This window comes from Saccopteryx bilineata, chromosome X, assembly GCF_036850765.1.
Source record: "Saccopteryx bilineata isolate mSacBil1 chromosome X, mSacBil1_pri_phased_curated, whole genome shotgun sequence".
Taxonomy (NCBI): Eukaryota; Metazoa; Chordata; class Mammalia; order Chiroptera; family Emballonuridae; genus Saccopteryx; species Saccopteryx bilineata.
Window position 1 is genome coordinate 38,618,486 of NC_089502.1, and position 18,121 is coordinate 38,636,606.

The 18,121-nt window shown below is 39.2% G+C and overlaps 1 protein-coding gene across 1 annotated transcript in view; it reads right to left on the bottom strand.

Moving 5' to 3' along the window:
- ALG13 (ALG13 UDP-N-acetylglucosaminyltransferase subunit) overlaps positions 1-18,121 on the bottom strand; it is a 75,483-nt gene that overhangs the window by 21,063 nt on the left and 36,299 nt on the right. The window contains 11 exon segments of the mRNA XM_066250448.1: positions 5,869-5,924; positions 6,027-6,059; positions 8,159-8,276; positions 9,057-9,213; positions 9,414-9,527; positions 10,294-10,540; positions 11,235-11,362; positions 15,074-15,174; positions 15,496-15,560; positions 16,666-16,774; positions 17,735-17,810. Coding sequence (XP_066106545.1) covers positions 5,869-5,924; positions 6,027-6,059; positions 8,159-8,276; positions 9,057-9,213; positions 9,414-9,527; positions 10,294-10,540; positions 11,235-11,362; positions 15,074-15,174; positions 15,496-15,560; positions 16,666-16,774; positions 17,735-17,810 — 1,204 coding nt within the window.

The following is an 18,121-nucleotide window of genomic DNA, read 5'->3' on the forward strand; positions in this document are numbered from 1 at the left end:
GACTCAAAACAAGAATCAGATTGTTAAAATCGGATTGCATTATACATCAAAGCAAGAATCCAATTAAGCATGTAACACCTAGTGAATACTTGCACTTGGACAAACCAACTTATGGAAAAACATACAAAGGTATGGCTCTTCCATCAGTGCCTGATAAGCTCATGGTAACTGCTATCAAGTAAAGAGAAACATAAGGATAAGAAAGCAAAGCATTAAAATAAATCTAAGAAGTGTATGTATCTATTATTCAAGACAATTGTCAGTAGGAATATTGGCATATGAAGCTAATAAACTAAACAGTGAAGCAGCACAATAAATTAACCACAGAGCCAAAGAAACCATAAGAACTAAAACCATCCAAATGAGATAAAATGACCCTTAGACCTTCAATTTTCTGTGACTAAAAAGCAGTCTGAGAAAGCTGCTCAGCTTCCAAGGAGGATTATTCTCCAAGGCCTACCTCAAATATGACCCAGGAAGGAAGGGGCGTGAATTATCAAGAGCCCAGAAAATAATAAACGAGGCCCCACCTGACCAGGCAGTGGCACAGTGGATAGAGCCTTGGACTGGGATGCGGAGGACCCAGGTTCAAGACCTCAGGGTTGCCAGCTTGAGCGCAGGCTCATCTGGTTTGAGCAAGGCTCACCAGCTTGGACCCAAGGTCGCTGGCTCGAGCAAGGGGTTACTCGGTCTGCTGTAGCCTCACAGTCAAGGCACATATGAGAAAGCAATCAATGAACTAAGGTGTCACAACGAAAAATGGATGATTGATACTTCTCATCTCTCTCCATTCCTGTCTGTCTATCCCTATCTATCCCTCTCTCTGACTCTGTAAATGAATGAGTAAATGAATGAATGAATGAGGCCCCTTCAGGGAATAGTCCCCATGCCTAGGTTGAGGGCCCTCACAATGTTTATCCATCATGTCAGAATTGCTACATAACTATTTCAGCACCTGAGTTTCAGTTTCCAGTTTGTGGCTCCCGAGAGGGACACGGTCAGGCGAGCACCTGAGAGGCCCCTGATGGGGAACCCCCCTTCCCTTTCCCGTTATACTGTGCCTAAAAGTCAAGTGTAAATGTAACTGGTAAATTGTCTGAAGTTTGTCTTTGTTCTTCAGAGAAATCTCTTGTGACATTTTCTGGTTTGAAGCCACCTTCCCTGGACCTACTAGATCTCTTTTCTTGAATCTAGTTTCAAGGCTGTCTGAATTTCCCTTGAAGAAATTGCTTTTTCTGTTAGCTCCTATCTCTTCTCCTGTGTGAGGTACTTAGCCTTGAAAAGGCAATTTCAATTGGAAATTTCTGGCATAAAACCAGAGGGAAAAAGTGAAGGGAAATTTGTAATAAAGCCCACAAATTATAAAAACTAACTAACGACCTAAAAGAGTGCTGGAGGAAGTATAGAGTAGAAACTAATTTCAGATATTAAGATATCCACCTACTGACTCAAAGCAGGTTTACCCATTTGGAAAATACAGGGCAGGAATTAGTATTAAGAAGATACATTGAAAACTCTCTGTAAATTAAAATGGCCAACATTAGAGCAGACTGGCCAAATCAAGAATTGCTAGACCCAAAGCACAGGCAGTCTAGCACACTATCACTAGGAACCTACTCACGAGCAGGTGGCATAGCCAGGATGTGCCCAAGTGCGGCAGCAGAGGCAGCAGGAGTAGGAAAAGGCAGCCAGGCAGCAGCTGGCTGCACAAGCAGCAGTGGAGACAAAAAAAAAAATAGAAGGGGCAGGCTCCTCTCACAGCTCCAGGCACCTGCCCCTCCCCCACAGGCACCGGGAATGCCAGGCACCCTGACCAATTCCCTTATATTGTATAACGAAGAGACCTTTTCCTTAGCTCAAGGGCTGCCCCAAGTGATTAAGACAAAGGATTTTAACAGCGCAGTAAGCTAAGGGCTACCACCGCCTTGCTACAGTGCTCCCCTCTTCTGCTTTGGCTCCAGGGAATCCCCCACCTCATACCTGGAGCCAGACCCAACGAGACTTAGAAAGTGCTGCCCCTTTTGAACCCACTGCTTTAGCCACAATAGTCAAGAACTGAAAGAAAGGGTTCTCGGGGAATTACAGGGTTACGATGTCCTTGAGGAAATTAAGGACCTTATGTAAACTAGAATAGCCCACTATTAGGAAAATGAGTTTGTAATAGTTTATAATCCTTATTGTAAATTGTATTATATTTGTACTAATGATAAGACATATAGAATTGTATAGTCTGCCAAATACAAAAACTTCCTTTTTGTACCAAGGATCTGTTGTAGAAAAAATATTTTCTATGTTAGAAATCTGTTATTTCAAGTCTTTTGTTAGTTCTTTTTATTTCCTATTTCATAGTCCTGTGATGTTGAAATCTTGGTTTAAATATTAGGGGATATATAATGATTATCAATATAATGATTCAGTAATTGTTAATTGTCCAATGTTAGGTCACCAAATCCAGAGTGACAAATATTATTATTGATTGGCTTAACAGAAGAATTCTCAACACAATAGGTAGAAACGAGAAAATAGAAAATAGATGACTAATTATAGTAGTAGAGTATAAGCTTTATTTTATGAAATATTGGTCATTTCAGTTGGTACTTTTAACTAGATCTTTAGAATTTGAGGCACAGATGTAATGGGAAATAGTTTAAATCCTTTTTTTCCCAAGTAATCTATAGAATTAGAAAGCTCATAATCCCCTTTCTCAGAGACGCCTCAAGCCTTAACAGGACTGTTAGGATCCATACTGCACATACACTGCCCCACTTAGGACAACCGAGACCACCTCAAGAAAGAAAAAGAACCATAAGTTTGTCTCAGGTGTCAGGAACCGTAAGTTTGTCTCAGGTGTCAGAAGTTATTCAGGATCCTCAGAAGACCTCCGCAGCTTTCTCAGACTATAGAAAGCTTACAGCAGGCGTCCCCAAACTGCAGCCCCCTGAGGCCATTTATCTGGCCCCTGCTGTACTTCCAAAAGGGACACCTTTTATTGGTGGTCAGTGAGAGGAAGACTGTATGTGGTGGCCCTCCAATGGTCTGAGGGACAGTGAACTGGCCCCCTGTGTAAAAAGTTTGGGGACCCCTGGCTTACAGAGTCTATGCACCTCTAGACCTAGAGGCGCCAGAAGATACTAACACAGTCAACCTAGCCTTTACATAGCATTCAGCTCTAGAAATTAGAAAGGAAATGTATTATAAGTTTTTAAAAAGGTAGAAACATCAGATGCTAAAAAATCTAAGCATTTCGGAAGAGACATTGCTCCTCCCTCACTCATATAACTAACTTTGTTTGGCCCCTAAGATGGCTGGTTAGCCAAATACGGGTAAGATTCCTGAAGGCAGAAACAACCTAAGACAGGCACAGTTGAAGAGGGGCCATCAGGAGGTTTAAGAACTAACAAAGGTGAGGCTCAAACCCTCACCCTGGAGAATGCAGGAGACTGCTCCCCTGAAATAGTGGCCATCATCCACTGTCCAGGGCACCAAAAGAAGGGGACTCGGTAGAAACTCAAGAAAAACCAAGGAACTGATAATACTACCAATAAGGTAGCCCTAAAACCATTGGGGTTTTTAGGAAATTTTAGTAACTTTAATAGAACCCAGGTTGCCAAAGGTTTTTTTGCACCCAATTAGAAAAAGATTTTGCCAGCAGGAAAAGCACAACTAAGAATAAGAAAAAATAATTAGAAAAGTCAGACTTAGAATCTATTACAGAAGGCATAATGTCCAAATGTTTAGTCTGTGCCCAAATAAAGAAATTATGAAGAGAAACAGGGAGAGAGGAACTTTCCTAGGTGAATATTTAGAAATAGATTTTACTAAAGTTAATTGACAGGGAGGTAGAAGCCTTTCCTACTAGAAATGAGACTGCAGTATCCAAGATCTCACAGCTAGTAGGAAGGGCACTGAATATTAATTGGAAATTACATTGTATCTACAGGCCCCAAAGTTCAGGGCAGGTAGAACACATGAATTGAATCTTAAAGGAAACTTGAATCAAATTTGTTTTTGAAGCCTGTGAAAAGTGGCCCAAGTTACTCCCCTTAGCCCTCCTTAGGGAGAGGTGCAACCCCTACAGGGAAGAATTCACTCCTTTTGAGATAATGTTTAGGAGACCCCCTCCCTTTCTACTGAAACTCTGAGAAGAAATAAAAGCTGTGTTAAGTAACCACTCCTTCCTTACGTACTTCCGGGGTCTACAGATTACTGAGTAGGCTGTCCAAAAGACTGTCCAAGAGGCGCCTCCAGCACTGCCAGGAGATCTGGTACATCCCTTCCAGCCTGTAGACTCAGTCTGGGTAAAAAAGTACACCACCCAAGAACTGACTTCCACGTGGATGGATCCATCACAGCTGGTTGAAGCCTACAGTCCCAGCAGAGACACCCTCATAGACAGCAGAGACTGACCCCACCAACCCTTGTAAATTGACCCTGAGGACAGAATGCCCTGCTCTAGCCACAAACTGGAAGCTGGCTGGTCTACACATGGCTAATGCCTGAAGAAACTCAGTAAGGACCTCTTTTTAATTAGACTTTGGGGAGGGAGGAAAACTGAGGTCATAGGAAAGCCAGAACAAGTTTTCTTAAGTGTTAATACATATACTGCTATGAGTCATGCAGAAGGGAGACATAAGTCCCTTTGCTAGAAGGGAAGCTACAAGGTAATGAAAAATATATATGCTTATACTTAAATACTAGCTACTTAGAGGGAAGACACCTCCAAAAGGAAGTATACTTTAAGAAAAATTACGTATTGCCAGCTTAGTTGTCACTAAAGGTTAAGACTTTTAAAGTTAAGAGTTCTAACTAGAAAGAAGTACAGGTTTGATAATAAAAGGTATAAGGTATAGAAATACTTTTGAATGAAAAAGTAAGTTGTTATGAAAGCTAGTTATTTCTAAATAGATAAGAAAGTTCATGAAAGTTGAGGGTTTATGTAAGTTGCAGGTTTGTACAGAGAAGAAAAAAAACCAGGTTTAGAGAACAGAATAAGCCTCTATTGTATATTCTAGTATATGTTATGCCTCAAGTTTATTTGTATAGAGGAAATAGTGTTGCAAAATAGAAAAGGTTTAGATCTACTATTTCTAAAGCAAGGAGGTCTCTGCCTAGCTTTAGGAGAGACTTGCTGTTTCTATACTAATAACTCAGGAGTAATTAAAGAAAGTCTCAGCCAACTTAGAAAAAGATTCCAGGATAGAGAAGAAAAGTGCAAGGCAGAAATTAGCATGAGAATATATTCTCTTCATCCCCTTGGCTCACTACGTTGCTTATAGCTCTTACTAGGCTGCTCATTTTATAGTAAGGGTCACCATTATTCTGTGTATTATTAACTGCCTCATGCAATAAGTAAATAAAAAATTCAAGCCATAAAGCTTCTAGTATTAAGGGCACATTATCAGCCCGTTCATACTGATGAGAAAACAATGATTTGATTCCCCAATAAAATCAGTAGGGAATGTGCTGGAGTGCCAGCCCATGCTCAGACTCCTGACTCAATTTAGCTACAAGCCTCAGCAGGTCTAATCTTGCTAACAGAGGCAAGATGCATTCTTTGTGCATCAGCCTTGCAGATATTGAGGGAAGGAGGTTTAGAACAGAGTGTTACTTTTGCAAAGATATTGTACAAACATGCTAAAACAGCTGTAACCTTGTGGTTTTCGCCCTTAAATACTCCTCTCCCCCCTGAGCTAATTGCTGTTCACTGCTTCCCCACGCAGCAGACAGACCACCAGCCAGTGAAGAAAAGCTTTCCAACTTACTAATCAGTTTGGGCTCTGGTTCCGTCCAGTGCAGGTTGCACCGCAACATGCCCTAGTACACAGTGGGAGCTGTAAGTGTTTGCTGCTGTTATTATTAAATACCTACCAAGTTTGCTGTAGATTCAGTTGTGCTATAAACACCTGAAGTTTCATAGTCCGGTTCTAGAGGAGAGTGCCAAAGTAAAGTAAAAAGTGAGCATTATTTTAGTTTGAAGTTTTATAAACAATGACAAAAGTCACAGATTCTATGTAGATCACACTGACCTGAAGGATAAATATATTCTTCATGACATCCCCCTAGAAAAAGACAGAAATATGTTTATGTAGAGTTGTGTTTTTTTTTTTTACCTCACACATCCAAATGACAAGCATCTGCTTTCTTCTCTCAAGTTTTACAGATACATATGCTCAAAACTAAAATGTATGCATCCTTGTAACAAGTGATTTGAACTTTCATACTAGTCAAAAGATGCTGAAGATGGAGTCTGGCTGTAAACAGTACAAATTTCTCCTCTGAAAATTCCCTCAGTTCTTAAAGTTCAGGCAGCAGTGAAAAATCCAGCTGCGTCCAATTTTCCAGTTACAGGCAGTAGACTATGGTGATTACGTTTGCCAGCTCTGAAGTTAGGACTAGATTTGAATCCTGATGAACCACATCACTCTCTGTGACTTTTTTCACTATAAAACAAGGTAACACTATGTAGGGGATCAAAAGGAGTACATCATGATGTTTGACATAAAGTAAATGGTAACTATAATCTGAGGATAACCTAGAGTTTGCTTAGGTAAACATTAAAGGGACATATCATGCCTTATCTGTTTTTCACTTGTCAGGTAAATAATACATTTAAAATCCATCTGTTCTCAGAGAATAGCTCAGTTAACTGAAGTACTCTGCTTTAAAGACTGCTATACCACTGAATTGTAGAGAAAGTCAATCTTAGGCTGGATTTTTTTCACCAAATAAAATCCACAGATCAAAACTGGATTTGATTCTTAAACATGTTAGTTATCATACACATGTGTTAACCCCTCCAGACAGCAGAATTTAAGGAAAGAACATAGATTTGGTTACTTTGAATATGCCAGTATAGTTGACCAGTATATCTGAAGGGGCTCACCATACTAAAGAGAAAAGACAAGTGTCATGCTGAGCAAAAGAGCAAAGTGTACACATCATTAACCACATGCATGCACATGCACACACAGAATCTTGACAGACTATCCTTGTGCTAGCTTTTTCCCTAAAAATATCTATTTTCTTCTACATAAGTAGCAGAAATGAGAAAATCACAGGAAAATATGAAACTTGACTGGTAAGTGGAAACATTCAGACTGCCTCATACCTCCTTAATACATCCAAGTCCTCCAGAATTATTTAAGTAGGCATAGATGATTTTATAGTAAAATGGTAAAATAAGCACACCTGGTGGGAAGAGGCGCTATAATAACTGTTGAGGGCACATACACAGGCTTTAGAGTCATGCAAGCCCAAATTCAAAACTGGTATCAGCAAGTCACAAAGGACCACATATACATAATTCCATTTAAATGTCCAAACTAGGCAATCCATTAAGACAGAAAACAGACCGGCAGTTGCACAGGGCTGGAGGAGGGGAAAGGGAAATGAGTGGCAGCTTATGGGTACAGGACTTCTTTGGGGGTGAAAATGTTCTAAAACTGATTGTGGTGATGGTTATAAAACTGACTACTAAAAACCACTGAGTTGCACACTTTAAATAGATGAGCTGTATGGTATGTAAATTGAATATAAAGCTGTTATAAAAAAAATTAAATCTCTGCCACTTACCAAGTATGATTTTGTCCATGTCATTTATCCTTTACACTTCAATTTCTCATATATAAGATTAGGGTACCACATTCCTCAGAGGGATACAGTTTCAGTATTAAATTATAAATATAATTACTTAGTACACAGAATTCAGTGAATAGTAATAGTTACAGATTAAGAAGACATCTTTAGGCAATGAAGTTATTTCATAGCAGTCATGTAAAATAATAGGCAGTCACATGAAAGCCTAAGGTAGTTATTAAAAATGGTGAGGACAAGATAAACAGTACCTTCTTAACAAGAAACATGTTCCCATACTGAAATCTCACCAAATCAAAACTCACTAGAAACCTATGCAAAGAGTTGAAAATAAGTTATAACAATGTGGAGGGCTTATAAAGATAGAAGTTTGTCTTTCTGAGAAATGCCAAGACACCTTCAGAAACCTAGCAAGCTGAGACAAGAACTGGTAACACTTCAAAAACAAGCTACCAGAACAGAATGAGACCCCTCAAACAAAAACTTAGTTCTGTTTCACAGCCTTGATATCCTAATGTCACAAGAATCATCTTTTTTAAAAGATGTACAGTTGTAACTGACTCACCATTGCCACTCTGACCATTACCCTCCTCTGAACTCAAAGTTTTGGCTGAGTTGTGCACTTGTCTTCCAACACAGTATGCTGCAGTGGGAGGAACCGCTGGAGGGGGCCTTCCGTGATTCTGTACCAAAGACACACACACAAACATGCAGTTCTCCCTCTACAGCCAGAAGTGTGTGTGTGTGTGTGTGTGTGTGTGTGTGTGTGTGTGTGTATATATTTTTAATGTCTTAGAATTAAAAGGTGAGACAATAATGATCAAGAAAAAAAAAATTTACCCATACTATATGGGCAAGATTATTTGTCTATCTCCTTCCTTAAGGAAAAAAAAAAAAGTTGCCTTCTTCTACCTTTAAAAGTGCTAAGATAAAGTCATGTTTTCCAGGAAGGATTTATTTGGTCATTTGTACAAAAAGCTAAAATTTACTGAATTAACTGAATTTTATTGGAGTGACACTGGCTACCATAATTCAAAGGTTTCAAGTGCCCAATTCGACAACACATCTCTGCACTCTGTGTATTGGGTTCACCCCCTCCCCAAATCAAGTCTTTGTCCACTACAATTTACCCCCTCTATCCTCCCCTCCACCGCACCGCAGCAATCCCACATTGTCGTCTGTCTCCATGAGGTATTTCTTGTCCTTTTTGTTTGCTCTATCCCTGTACCTCTGTCCCCCACGCTCCCCCCACCGACAGCTGGCAGCCTGCTTTCTACGTTTGAGTCTGTTTCCATTTTGCTTGTTCATTTTGTTCATTAGATTCCACAAATGGGTGAAATCATACGGTACTTGTATTTCTCTGAATTGTTTATTTCACTTAGTATGACGATTTCTAGGTCCATGCCTTTCCTTAAAAAAGGAGAAAAGTAAAAGCTTTCTGAGTACATTTTTTTCTAACTTACAGGTAAAGTTGGATAAGCAGTCTCATTCCCTTCTTCAATTTCATAAAAGGTAATGGTTTCTTCCAAGCCCCTGGGCATCTGTCCGTTTTCTGGTGCAAAGCTATATTGGCAGCCTTTGTTCATACAATGCATCTGTCGTTGACTACGTCTAAAGGAACTTAAGTAGTTCAGGGAATGAAAGGGTAAAATTATAAAATAGAGTAATAACGTGTTTCTAATTTCTAAATAACAGTTGAAACATCTCAGTTGAAAGATCTCAATGTTGACACTTAAAAATCCAGTCCACACATTGGTTGCTCAGTAACAAAGCCAGAATTACTCATTTTCTCTGACTTTTGACACTTAAAATTCACTTACCGAGATCTATAGGAGAAATTATCATAACTCTGACAGCATTTTTTCCCTGGGCCTGAGTAAAAGCCGAGATTAGGGTCTGACATGTTAGGCCTATTTACAAAGCGAGATGAGTCCCTAGGAATAAGAGGAAAGGAAAACACAATTCTGTATTCACTAGTGTTTGAGTAATCAGACTTTATAGTTAAGTAGAATTAACACATCTTTCTAAAAACATCCACACACAAAGAGCTTTACTCTCCTTACTACTGGCATTTGGCCTGTCCATTATGAATGGACACAGTGCCACATATATGCCCCTCATATTCTGATGACATTCTACCTTCTAGCACAGGAGTTGGGAACCTTTTTCGCTGAGAGAGCCATAAACGCCACATATTTTAAAATGTAATTCCGTGAGAGCCATACAACAACCTGTGTACGTTATGCATTATCCAGTAAAAATTTGGTGTTGTCCCTGACGACAGTTGTGATTGACTCCAGCCACCCACAACCATGAACATGAGCGGTAGGAAATTAATGGATTGTAATACATGAGAATGTTTTATAGTTTTAACATTTTTTTTATTAAAGATTTTTCTGTGAGCCAGATGCAGCCATCAAAAGAGCCACATCTGTCTCACGAACCATAGGTTCCCAACCCCAGTTCTAGCATCTCTTCAACTGCTCCATATCTCCCTACACTATGAGAAAATTAATCTTCCAAAACATTCATTTGACAAGAATTTAAGTATATATAAATTTAACCCTCTATGCTCTCTGTAGGTAGAAATTGTAAGAAATCTAAACTACCAAGATACTTCTAAATTCTACTGTAATTCTGGCCAGAAATTATTTCCAACAGCTAAACAGAGATATACATTATCCTAGAATTAAGCCTTACCTGGGCATCCCATATCCCCAACCTTGTTTCTGAGAGAAATGTTGAGGATGGAAATGATCATTAGCCATAACACTGCCAGCTGCCTGTGAGGAGGGCCCTGGAAGGTCATGCCCATGATGCATGTTATTCTGAAGCTTATGTGGAGGGAGCGGCTCTCCCCTGCTGTAAGCCACAGACATGTAAATCTCTTTCCCTCTAACTCTCCTGAGCATCTTCTTCTGGTGCTTCATGTTCATCTCGGACATAACTTTCAGGTAAACAAAGAGGTGCCAGTAAGTTTCATCACCAAAGGAAAAGATCCAGTACCCCCCCACACCACTTTCAAACATGCCTAAAACTCTCAAATGTTTTTCTTAGGGAAAAAGAAAAAAATACAGGGAAGAAATCTTTCTATTTTTAAAGGACATACTAGATCTTTCACTTGGAACGGCAAAACCAGCAAGGAATTTCTGTATCAATGGACATCTCAGCACTACCTTTAGGATAGGCAGCTTTGGTCATCAAAATGTAGAGTTAATACCTATTAATATCCCTGGTTGATTCCATGAGGTGTTTTCTTAGTTCTCTAAGAAATTGCTTCCCTTCAGGCTTTAGAATCTAAATCTACTCCAACTTAAGTTTACACAAAATACCTTAGAACAGTGGTTTGCCATCAGACAATTTTGCCCCTCTCCCAGCCCCCTTGAGTAACATATAGCAATATCTGGAGACATTTTTGGTTAACAAATTTGGGGGGGGGATTGCCGGCATCTAGTGGATAGAAGGCAGGGATACTGGTAAGCATCATTCGATGCACAGGACAGCTCCCCACAAAGTATCATCCATCCCAATGTCAGTAGCACCAAAGTTGAGAAATTACCCTAGAACAATACCTATGTATACCTTAAAAATTACAATGTAGGGTAAAACAGGGAAATAATAATAGCCTTCAGTATACAAACCCATTTCTGGGAAACAGCCCCCGGAAATTTTCTGGTAACCTTTTCCTTTCCGACTAGACCCAGGATTCCAAGAAGGAGCAGGTGTCACTTGAGTAACCGGTTTTAAATTAGCCAGTGGAACAACATGCCTTAAAGTTAAAGATATCACCATAAAGCCATTGAAACAGACTTAATTCTCATTTGATACATACACCACCCCTTCTGCTTCCAGTGTATTCTACATAAACCTATTGATACTAGTTTCTCTGTTGAGGTTTTAAGTTTTAAAAACCTAAGAGTAGTGTATATAATTTCACAGATGTTCATAGTACAAATCACATTCCAGAGGAAAGACTGTGGTAGACTAGTTTACAAAAATGCTTGTTGCCTCTCCTTGGAGGACAATTATATTTTCCTACCCCACTCGCTTCAAACTCAGCTATGTAACCAAGCAGATGCTTTAAGGTGGCTTGTCAAGGTCTAATTTTTTCTCTGCCTATAATACAGCCTTGTTGGCCTGGGTCCCCTTTGCTGACCCATTACGAGCATACTAAATGAACAAGAAGTGACTTTATTGCTTCAAGCTGCTGAGACTTTATTTTTTGGTTATCAGGGTAGTATAACTTAATTTAATGGTTCCTCAAAGTGGACCGACAGCATCAGTATCACCTGGGAACTTGTTATACATTCTAATTCTTGAGCCTCACCACAGATTTACTGAATCAAAAACTTTGGGGACAGAGCTCATCAATCCACTTTAACATGCTCTCCAGGCAATTTGGGAGAACATTAAAAGTTCAAGTGACAGGACCAACTGAGGTGCTGTGACACTGGCAGAGGCTCAGTTAGCAAGCCAGCTTTCCAATGAGTTTGAAGGGTTTTTTTGGTTTTTTTTACAGAGACAGAGAGAGAGAGACAGACAGAGGGACATATAGACAGGAACGGAGAGAGATGAGAAGCATCAACCATCAGTTTTTCATTGCGACACCTTAGTTGTTCATTGATTGCATTCTCATATGTGCCTTGACCATGGCCTTCAGCAGACGGAGTAACCCTTTGCTCAAGACAGCGACCTTGGGTCCAAGCTGGTGAGCTTTGCTCAAACCAGATGAGCCCGCGCTCGAGCTGGCAACCTCAGGGGTCTTGAACCTGGGTCCTCTGCATCCCAGTCCGACGCTCTACCCACTGTGCCACCACCTGGTCAGGCAAGTTTGAAGTTCTTAACAGAATTCTGTTGTGCTTAATATTTGTGGACTGTTTTTTATAGCATTTTTTTTATTTAGAAATTAAACTTAATAGGGTGACATTGATCAATAAGAATACACAGGTTTCAGGTAAACATTTCTAGAGCATTTGAACTTTTGATTGTGTTGTGTGCCCATCACCCAAAGTCTAATCATTTTTCATCAACATGCATTTGTCCCTCTTTACCCCCCCCATCCTTCTGGTAACCACTTCACTTTTATCTATGTCCCTGAGTCTCAGTTGTATATCCCACCTATGAGTGAAATCATATTGTTCTTAGCTTTTCCTGATTTACTTATATCACTTAGTGTAATGTTCTCAATATCTGTACTTAATTTTTCTTTTTTTGTACTTTTCTGAAGTGAGAAGTGGGGAGAGAGTCAAACAGACTCCCACATGCACCCAACTGGGATCCACCAACCGGGATCCACCTGGCATGCCCACCAGGGAACGATGCTCGGCCCATCTGGGGCGTTGCTCCCTTGCAACCAGAGCCATTCTAGCGCCTGAGGTGAGGCCATGGAGCCGTCCTCAGCACCTGGGCCAACTTTGCTCCAGTGGAGCCTTGGCTGTGGGAGGGGAAGAGACAGAGAGAAAGTAAAGGGGGAGGGGTGGAGAAGCAGATGGGTGCTTCTCCTGTGCGCCCTGACTGGGGATCAAACCCAGGACTTCCACACGCCAGGCCGACACTATCGCTGAGCCAACTAGACAGGGCCTTGTACTTAATATTTGTAATAGTTGGCTAGTGCTTAAGATTTATTAACTTTTATACATATGAACACACGTTCTGAGAAATGTGTGAAGACAATTTCATCATTGTGTAAACATAATAGAGTGTACTTACACAAACCTAAATGGTATAGCCTAGTACACACCTAGCATATATGGTATACCTTATTGCTCCTAGGCTACAAAAGCCTATAGCATGTTATGTACTGAATACTGCAGGCAATTGTAACACAATGGTATTTGTATATCTGTAGAAGAAGTAGAGTAAAAATATGGTATAAAAAATAAAAAACAGTCCACCTGTATAGGACGCTTAGCATGAATGGACCCTGTAGACTGAAAGTTGCTCTGGGTGAGTCAGTGAGTGAGCAGTGAGTGAATGTGAAGGGCTAAGACATTACTGTGCACTGCGGTAGACTACTTTTCCCATAAGCCCTCCTCCCTGCTTCCTTTCAACAGGGTCAAGAAATGAACATCAAAGCTGCCAGAACTCCATGAAATCTGTGGGCTTGATTAATTGGAAACATCGAGAAGAAACTGGCTGGGTGTAGATCACCATAACACTGACTTACAGGAGGGAGTGAGAGGTGGCCTGAGGATTAGTAGGAACAAGAAATCAAGGAGAGAAAAAGGATCACAGGGATTATCATGGCACTGTGGTTTTGGCTATTGCCTGCTGGAGCAGTGGTCAGATTAAGGAGCTTGATGGTAATTCATAAAACAGAGGATGTTGAATGTAGAGGGTGTAGACCTGGGGACTAAATACATAGTATGGCTTTGGAAATTTCTTTTTGGTTCCAATGACACTATATGACTCAATGGGTTCTCTCTGGCATAAATTGATGAGAGTAATATAACTTATATTTGCTTTACATATAACAAAGCTAAGCATATTTTTAAAGTGGAGACACAAGCTGGTCCCCCACTACCACAAAAAGCTTATATAAATACTAAAGTGACAGTGGCACTTGATATTTGTTAAGGTAGTTCCTATGGACCTAGGTCCCCATACAGGATCTTAGGTCCTCAACAAGGAATTTATACCAATAGACTCTGAGGACACTCAACTAGATCTGAGAGGGCTGTAGCGCCCTCTGAACATACAGTGCTGTGGGGACAGGTTCCTCTGTGCTGCAACAGGTCCATGGCTCACTGATGGAGATATGATCTGTGCACTGAAAATTGAAGTACTGTGAGAGGGAATGTATTGCCATGCTCCTGGCAGAGGAAGAGATATTCCTCCTGAACCACATAGCTTTCCATTTCTTATTAAAAAGTTCAACCGCAGTCTGACCAGACAATGGTGCAGTAGATAGAGCATTGGACTGGGATGCTGAAGAACCAGGTTCGAAACCCCGAGGTCGCTGGCTTGAACATAGGCTCACCAGCTTGAGTGTGGGGTTGTCAGCTTGAGCGTGGTATTATAGACATGACCCCATGCCTGCTGGCTTGAGCCCAAGGGTCACTGGCTTGAGCAAGGGGTCACTTGCTCTGCTGTAGGCCCCTGGTCAAGGCACATATGAAAAAGCAATCAATGAACTAAGGTGCCGCAACAAAGAACTGATGCTTCTCATTTCTTTCCCTTCCTGTCTGTCTGTCTGTCCCTCTCTCTGACTCTGTCTCTGTCAAAAAAGAAAAATCAACTCCATTATAATCTTATGGGACCACTTTCACAGACTGAGACATCATTATGCAGCACACGATTGTATTGAAATTTCAGACTTCGGCATACACTTTTACAATTTAAGATAACTCATATTCTGCTAGTACTAGATATAACTTTGGTTCTCTCACTTGCATCCTATTAATTCTCAGTTTAATATTACCAAAAAAAAAGCATCAGGAGCCAAAGATTTTAGTAATTCAACACATTATTATATTCTTACTTTTCTGCCAATTCTTCTATGAAGACTGTTACTGAATTGTTCTCATTTGCAACTTCCTGAATATGAGCATTATAATATCTTCCATCTGATTCCAAGCGAACCTGAAAGAAGGGAAAAGACAGAATACATCTAGTCTCAAGTCTATTGGCAGATCTAGCTTCTGCCAAATACCACTTTTCCCCAAATGGAGTGAAGTCATCCACTTCTTAAAGCAGTTAATAATCAACACTGACAGTCTGATTTAATGGAGGCAGTAAGCACTAAAAGAGCCCTACATCTAACCACAAAAGTTTATAATTTAAAATTTAACACAAACATTAAACAATTTTCTAGAATTTTATAAATTAGTTTCGTTGATGTCATACTAATGACTAAAACCACAATCTTGGAAAAACAAATTATTATTTAAAGAAGGAACTAACCTGACACTTGTCTCCCAAATAGTAATGTTTCCCAGCATACTCCAGGTAATCAGTTTTTTGAAGTTCTATTAAAAGAAAAAGAATCAAACTCAACTAAACAGTTCCATTTCCTATTTTACAGTATTTAATTTTCTAATTTACTTTTACTCCAATGTCTTTGCAGTACTATCACTATGAGCCAAAACGGGGGGTGGGGTCATAAAGGGCCTGCTCCTGAGGGGTTATTTCGGTGGTCAATTTAAGGAGACTTGCGAATATAGTTTTGTGCTACAACATACAAATAAGTAGAAATTAGGAGGTTGCAATCTTAGAGTTAAACAAACATCAATAAGGTAAAATCTGAAAGTAATACACCTCAATAAATAAATAAATGCGCAGCATCTTCAAACCAGCCTATTATTTTTAACAATTTATTATGTTCCACTAGGTCTTAACCTCATTCTATATTGTTAACTATACCTAGATTCACGCAGTTCAAGGAGTTGAATACAAAACATTAAAGGATACCTCTAAGGCACAATTTTAAGGCCTACTTTGACCAACTTAGTTAACTATTACCTAATAAATATATATTATCTAATAAAGGAGAGATGAACAATAACGTATTTCAAAGGTTGGCAAAGTACTCACCTCTGTCACAAAATTGTACTTATGAATAATGAAATTTGAATATAATTTTCATTTGAACTTCACATAATCTACCATTCTTTTAATTTTTTCTGCCATTTTAAAACTTAAAGACCGTTCTTAACCCAGAGACCATACAAAAATGGCAGGTTAGATTTGGTCCACAGGCCACAGTTTGCTGACACCCAACCTACTCATTCATTTATTATTGAGGGCAGTCATAATTGTTTAAATTTAAGATGAGCTTATTTCTACTTACTACAAGCTTCTGGTACTTGTAGTTATCTAAAGGCTGTCTTTACACAGTCATTGCAAAGTTGAAATCCCAGAAAAGCATCAGATTCTAAAAGATCCCTCCCTACTTCCAAACCTATTTGTTTCCTCCTTTGGATTTAAATCACATATTGAGTAAGGCAAAATGTAAGTACATGGATGTTTTCCCTTATTTTACATTGTAAATGTAATATCTTATTTGAAACCATTTGAAAAACTATTTTCCTTGATCCGTCAGATTTCAAAAGTATCCTGTTCATATTTCATTACCTTTTCTGCTGTCCAACCAAACATCAAATTCTACATTACGATAGATTTCTGGATCCAGAGATTTGAGCACCTTATAGGGGAAGAGCATCTTGGATGGATTTTCTGGAGACTAAAACAAAAATAATCATGCTACAAACTCACCATCTTTAGCTTAAAGTCTTCCTTCTATAAAGAAGGAAGAATTAAGGTTCTTTCCTTAAAAAAAGAAATAAATTCCATAATTAATTTTATTGTGTGTTTTAAAAATGAGGAGACTAAAGAAGCAATATGAAAATAATCTAAATGGTTTTAGATGGCAGAAGGGAAATATTGTCTCAAGCAGCAAACAACTCAGGATGCATCATATATAAATCAATGCAACAGACAAGGATTAAAGATTCAGTCAGAGCTATTTAACAAGTCTCCTCTTGATAGGCAGACAGATTCAAGTGTTTATGTACCCTAAAATCACCTGGGGAAATCTGAAAAGTTTATTTCGTTTTGATCAAAATCTGTTATAATTTCCAAAGGTTACCTGTTTCTTCTGCTTTCCCAGAATTTCAGCATATTCAATACTATTTCCAAATTGCCAGCAACTTGGGGCACACAGAGATTACTGTAACAGTATCTGCCCTATGTTAGCTGGCCTCAAACTTAACGTCTGCTTAATTTTAACCCTATCCAGATGATAAAATTTTCCTGGTTCTCCAACCATAACTATTACCTATCTTCTTTGAGTATATCAGAATAAATCTTATATTCTTTAATGACAAAAAGAAATCTAAGCATAAGACTGATTACAAACTAAGTATCTACCAGGTTTGTAATATTACTTTAACTTGAAAACAAGAGCCTCTGAAATTTCTCAAGTGTTCAGTTTGCTTTGGAAAAAAACCACAATTCCGTAAGAATAAAAATTCAGGATACATGAAGCACATATTTTACATTTTCAGATTAATATGTCCACAAAGGAAAACATCAACTCCTCCCCCACCCCATATTACTAGAATGGACCATGTGACCTTAACTGGTTTAACTTATAATGCTGCAAACCAAGATTATGAAGTCTTTGCCCTAAAAAATCTCAAACCTTTGCTTCTTCAATTCCTTCATTGTCCTCCTGTACTATATTTTCAGCATTGCAGGAAGCATCGCACTCTTCAGTTCTAATTGAAAAGATTTAGAACAAAGAGATTTATATAAATGTAGTCCGTAAGAAAATCTTAAATCTAAGGACTATTCTACCACCTAGTGGTACTAAAGTAGCAGTTCTAAAAATAAGGCAAATACTTTTACATTCACCATTTACATTTATGCTTCCTTTGTATAAGTATATGCTACTATATACTTTCTGAGTACCTCTTGTATTTCATCACACCTGTGAGGACACATTCTTAAGGTGGTCCAATGACCTCCACCCTCTTGGTGTTCACACCCTCGTGTGATTCCCCTCTCCCTAAGTTTGCTTCTAACCAAT